This window comes from Charadrius vociferus, unplaced genomic scaffold (assembly GCF_000708025.1).
Source record: "Charadrius vociferus isolate BGI_N301 unplaced genomic scaffold, ASM70802v2 scaffold78, whole genome shotgun sequence".
NCBI classification, from domain to species: domain Eukaryota; kingdom Metazoa; phylum Chordata; class Aves; order Charadriiformes; family Charadriidae; genus Charadrius; species Charadrius vociferus.
In genome coordinates, this window is record NW_009649927.1 from 1,893,332 (window position 1) to 1,899,555 (window position 6,224).

The 6,224-nt window shown below is 39.5% G+C and overlaps 1 protein-coding gene across 1 annotated transcript in view; it reads right to left on the reverse strand.

Annotated features, from left to right (window-relative positions):
- PCNXL2 (pecanex-like 2 (Drosophila)) overlaps positions 1-6,224 on the reverse strand; it is a 155,112-nt gene that overhangs the window by 23,143 nt on the left and 125,745 nt on the right. Inside the window, exon 26 of the mRNA XM_009891164.1 lies at positions 3,996-4,249. Within this exon, the coding sequence (XP_009889466.1) occupies positions 3,996-4,249 (254 nt within the window). The remainder of the gene's footprint in view (positions 1-3,995; positions 4,250-6,224) is intronic.

Consider the following 6,224-nt stretch of genomic DNA (forward strand, 5'->3'; position numbering starts at 1 on the left):
AGACAGAGTTCCAGCATTCAAACATGTTAATTACTGAATATTAGTGGGGTTCTAGAGTGTATCACCAAGAAGGTGATACTGATAAAAGCTCAGGCATATTTTGAAAAATTAGTAGTAGACGGTCACATGCTCAAAATAGGACTCCTTTTTCCTCAGTGGACTTCGTGTTTTCTGGGGGATGAAGCTTTCCTAATTCTTTAATAAACAGTTCCACCACGACTTAACCACTAAGGTGAAATTTGACAGATGTGTACAACACAAGTCTGAAAACGCCTGCTTTAATTGCTATTTTCTCTCTGCATTTAGTAGCATCACTATTTTTGTTATTTGTCAATGAGGCCAGTAAAGAATAATGGATTATTTCTTATATGCCAGGTTAAGAAGCTGGTAACTGATGTAACTTAAGTTTGCTTTTAAAGCCCTGGAGGAAAAGCCACATTCAGCAGGAGCTCTTTTACCAAATGCAGAAATATTAGAAAGCAGCAAGGCTTGTATCTCATATCTGTGCCTGGGTTTCTAAGTTTAAGTTAGAGCCATTAAAATAATAATAATAAATAAAACAAAAGAAAATAATCTATCTGAACCAAATTTAAAGCATATTTTCAGAAGAATATGAACCTTAAGGAGAAGTTCCAGTGCTGCAAAGGAAAGTGGCATCAGCTGGAAAGTCCCATTATAATGTTTTATGATTACAATTTATTTTTTTTTTAATAAAAGATACTAATTTAGAATTGGATTCCAAAGCAAATGAGGGGCAAGCAAACATGACTGAAGATGATGTAGTTCTACTTTACCCATGCAATGGAAATAAGCAAATAAATGTCTAAAATGAATTAAATGAAGGATTAAAAAGGACAGAGGCACCACCAGCCCTTTTAAAAATCCCAGATGCCCTCCACAGTTTATCTTTCAAATTGTACAAAAATACACAAGCAAGAAGAAAATTAAGCTCCAGAGGAAAAAGACAAGTCAGACAGATACAGACTAAGGATGGACCCTTAATTTCTTGGCATGCGGAGAACAATACACTCTTTTAAAAAGATTCATGCGGAAACAATACAGCTAAAAACACAGCACTCAGCGAATGCCAACTTCTTGAATACTAAAAGGCGCTTAAATAAGAATATATTGAGAAGAGACAGAGGAGGCACAGGGGAAAAATATCACAGTAGTTGGGCAGGAAATTATTTCAAAATATCTGCAGAAGGGCTACAGGAGCTGACCCACTTTATTTGTGGAGAATAAAAATCCTTTTATAAGAAGAAATATGGGCCTTTCTAGGCTGTCAATGAATCTGCAAATTAAATAAATACATTAGGCCTAAGATGCTCAGCGTCACTCATTGTTTAAAAGACCAATGTGGTAAGTATTCTTGAAGGACAGAACTGAAACAAAGCATGTTTTCTTCACTGATCTTCAAAATACAGTTTGTTTTTTTTTATTATTCTCACCTGTGTTTACAAAGAAGCAGATTCAGCTGGGGAAAAAAAAATCAGACTCGCAATCAGACATAGAAACAGCAAAAACTTCTGCCACCTAATTAAATTCCGCTCTTAGTAGCTCTTCCTAGATATGTTTTGTGCACAAGTACATCCTCAGCTATATGGCAATTCAGAAATAATACGGTAAATATTTACAATATTGTAAGCTACAAAGACTAAACTAGAAGCACTCCAAATGCTCGGTGCAATGGAAGCACAGTTGCTGCCGAAACTCCAGTCTAAGTGTTTTCTGAGTTTGTGATGTATGTGACCTGAATGCTGCATTAACTAGTGCTCTTCTTACAATTACTTTCCTACGCTGTGAAAAAGAAAGTGGCAGGGCTTTAAAATGTTCACATTGCACAGGGTGCGTAGGGTTGTTACAGCTCAAGATTCCCCCATGAGAAAAAGCTGGGGAAGGAATGAATCCTCACCTCTGTTTCTGATATTGTTTATCTGGACATAAGTACTAAATAAAGAGGATGATAGCTGATCTGATACATAACACAGTCTTCTCACCTTCCGAGGCTGTACTACGGATTTTACCAAATCTTATCAAAGCTTCTGTTTACGGAAGAAACAAATAACTTGAAGAATAGGAGATTAAAATCTCCATATAGCTTTCTTTTGGGAAGTGGCATTATAAAGAAGGGATCTCCTGAGCACGCTCTCCCTTGGCTGAAGGGAGCCCCAGCCCAGGCTAATATCGAAGCTGCCAACAGGTTATTATCATCTTCTGTTCATCTTTCCTCAAGAAGGGGACGAGATTAAAGGACTGACACCTTTCTAAGAATGAAGATCTGTAAATGCAGTGTTATAGTGCTGGCTCAACTAAACCCAACCAAAAGAGATTCAATTTTCCCACCTTCAAAGCCATAGGTGGCGGACATACCAAAATCTGCATCCAGTGGAGATGGAGCCACAGCATTCCTCAGTAGCGTGGAGATCATTTAACCCACCTCCCTTTTACTCAAAATAGGATCAATTAACCACACCTGTATCATAGGGCACAAAAGCTGGTCTAAGCCATCTTACCTATGTCAGCTGCTTCTCAGGTATGTCCAGAACCAGAAGCCCTAAACTACCTTTCAGTTAAGTTTTACTTTCAACGTGATGAACCTCACACTTTCTGCAAATCCTCTACACATTAGTTGACTTGAAGGCACTAAAAAAGTTCCAGTTTCCATAGCATTGTTCTTCACTGCTGTAAACTAATAAACTGCTGATTTGATCACACTTTAGACTGGGATTTTTTTCAGTCTCATCTGCCATCAAAAGCTGAGTCATATACCAGCTTGCATCAGTTTATCTTCAGGTTATTCAGGTTACCTTTTAAAGTAAAGCGAAGCAATTGTAACAACATATTTCAGCTTAAAGAAGGGTTGTTTTTTTTTTACATTTAGATACATTGCTTAAAAAAAAAAAAAATTTACAGCCACAAAACCCACTTCTAAATTGAAAAAATCATGCTCACATGCAGTTTTGTTTCTAATTAGTTAATTAAACGAAGTAGGTTGGTTACCAGACCCTACCGCCTGTAAAATTGTTTATGAAATCCCAGTCTGCATTTTACAAAGTGATCGACTGTATGATCAAAGCAGCTTTGTGAGGCTACAATCTTATTTTTAGTGCCCTGGCTTACTTGCAAAAAAAAAGGTGATTAACTTATTTACAACAGATCTCTCTCTAAGGTTGACAGAATTTTTACAATTGCAGGGATGTAAGTTGGAAGGAGACACCAGGGATGGTTGGGAGCTTTAGTGAGTGGCCTTGCGACAGTACCGATGGGACAGTAGGCAGCACTTGGTTCTGGTTGCTTCAGTAGAAGACAAAAACTCAGTGATTTCTTCATTTGCTGGACTGAAAAAGGCTTAGGCAGAGGATGAAGATATCTTGCTAGACTATAAGGTTCAATTATTTTGACAAATTAATATCTGCGTGGTCACATTGTGATCTTAAAAACAGTGCAAATATAGATGTGATGTAAATGAAATGCTGTTTAATCAATGGAATAAACCAACTTCAAATGTGTTGTACAACGTATGTAAGACAGCAGGTAAGAAGGGGGGTTGCGCTACTAAAAAGTGTATTTGAGAAACAGCTCTTGAGAGATTTCCCAAGAACTTTATGCTTGTTGATCTTTTTTTTGGCCAGAAAAAACAGTGGAAAGGCCAAGTCAAGAAGAAATAACAAACTGTCAGTGAAGTTTTGCTTTGTAAGAATGCTTCGTCTGACTTTATTGCTCGAGGATGTTAACTCACCTTCTTGATTTCTGCTTACACATGCCAGCAATTTTCTGTACTAACTGGAAGTCTAAGTGGTCAGAATCAAATGTAGCAAAGGGAGATACAAATTAATTATCCCTATCTAACATCAAGTCAGTCTGACTGCCAGCAGTGCAAATGAATAAATATAAAGCCAAAAACTTCAAATGCTATTTGTAATACGCAGTCAGCATTCATTCTTTTTGACAAACCTGCCTAGGAATGTAGTCCACTTTACCAAAGCGTTTACCTTTATATAGTATCTGATAAGTATTCTCCGGAGATCGAACACTTGCAGCATTGTTGCGGCGTTGTTATCAATGATGCTATATCCTTCCAGGATGTACTGGGTTCGTGTTATTTCCCATGTCAGCCATCGGAGGTTAAAGGCTGCATTACATGATAACAAGTGAGGCAAGTGCCCGGGCTTACAGCAGCAGCAGCCTTCATTGTCTTCATCTCCTTCTGTTATAGCTTCCACTTCTCTCTGCTGGCAGTATGTCCCTTGGCAGTGAGAAAAAGAGAGTATGCTGTCAGTTATTGGGGGAGGAGAAAACAAAGGACTTCTTCCAAGCTGAAAAACTACGATTGAAGGCTCTACACACTTAGCAAAAATCTCATAGGAAGAGCTACAGCAACAAATTAGGTGTGCCAATCGATCCACGCGCAGTAGCAAATAAAGAGCTGTACGCTATTTATTTACTATCACCTATAACAGCCAAAAGGGCCTGATCTAATGTTCTAGGCATTTGGTTCTGAGCTGAGTTAAACTACAGACCACAGCTTCTGTCTTAATAAAAACTCGCCAGGAAGCAACGCTAAAGAGTCTCGCTCCATCAGGCACATTAAGCAAATTGATCCAAGTCTCAGTCTGCTTCTTCAAATAACGTACAGGATGCAAACAAAGATTTTACAGTGTGTCAGAGCACTTAGAAAATCTGGGGTTTAGCAACCTATCTTGGAAAGCAGGTTCCAAAAATAACATCTAACAGGTTGTTCTCTCTCCCACTGGAGTAAAAGCTACTCCGGATCAAACATCTCTAATAAATGGCACTAGTGGCAGTATATCATGAGGACAGAACAGCTCTCTAGTTTGCCTATTACACAGGCTTTAGATCAAAATAGAGAAAATCTTCCTGAAAAAGAGATGTTAACTCAAAAAGAAGTCATGAGGCAGATGCAGAAACAATAATACATCTGCTCTGCAGAGTCTGCATTTTTGGCTTGTGCTGTGCACACTAGAAGGTCAAGCTGAGCCCTTTGGGATTTGCAATCTATGAAAATGTGGGTTTTACACCATGTAGGGCACTGCAAATCAAAACCGAAGTGGACACCCATGTGGTCCCCCCCGATCTCAAAATATATGAGTTATATGTTCTTGATGCACGGATCTTTTTAAAATGTACTCTCTGTGGGCTGTTGCTGAACTTACTCTCCATTGAATTTGTACATAAACCATCTTTCAAGTCCCTCTCCTATGATGCAAGGTAGACATATGTCTCGCACGGGCCTTCCGCCAATGGTTCAGTATCACCCCACCAGAGAGCTGGCTCCGTCAGCTTCCAAACAGTCTCGATAGGAGAGGAAGGTGCTAGACACTGCGCTGCAGTTCAGCAGCTATGACCCCCCCCCGCGAGGACCAACAGACCTGTTCCGTTGTGTCACTGTAAATGGGAGAAGAAGCTGGCTATGTTCATCATCCCAACGTTGGACTGGGAAAGAATAGAGTGTCGCTCCAATGCCCCACAGTTTGCCAGCACCCCGAAAGAGAGCCGGGAGCAAGGCAGCATCCCAAAGACCTTTCTGTGGATCATCATGACAGTCCCTGTGCCCTCGACTGACTATCTTGGTCCCATCACTACTGCCTGGTCAACAACCTGAGGACCTTTAGTTTGTATCGATAGAAGTAGCACCCAGAATACCTCTCCACACCAAGAAAAGCCTTTCAAAATTTAACAAAATACGTTAAAGTATTGGTTATCACCTTGTGTTTTTCACCTGTACACCTTCCAAAATGTATCCAGCAAGCAAAAACATACAAGAAAAAAGATGAACAGAAAGATCCGAAGGAAATGTGAGAAAAAAATGGGACTGTAGCCCTAAGAGACTGGGGGGGGCAGGGGGAAGATCCAGTATATTCCAGTGTTCTCTGTACAGTTTTCTGTAAGAGAAAACTTACACTGTGTTGTTCACACACTAATACATATTCCTCCTTGGACTTCAGGGATATACAATATGACAAATTATTAAATGTCTTCAAGTAACCCAAATATAAACATCTTTCCTTTCAAGACTGCCACAAAGTAGAAAACATGACCTATCAAGCTGACATTTTCAGTTGGACTGGACATAAACTGGACTGCTTCTGCTTCATATTTCACAGATTTCTACATGAATTAACACTTACTGCTCAACAGCAAAAAAGCAGCAACTGCTCTGGGTCAGTGGATGCTTTTCTGAAGTCAAGTCAAAAGACATC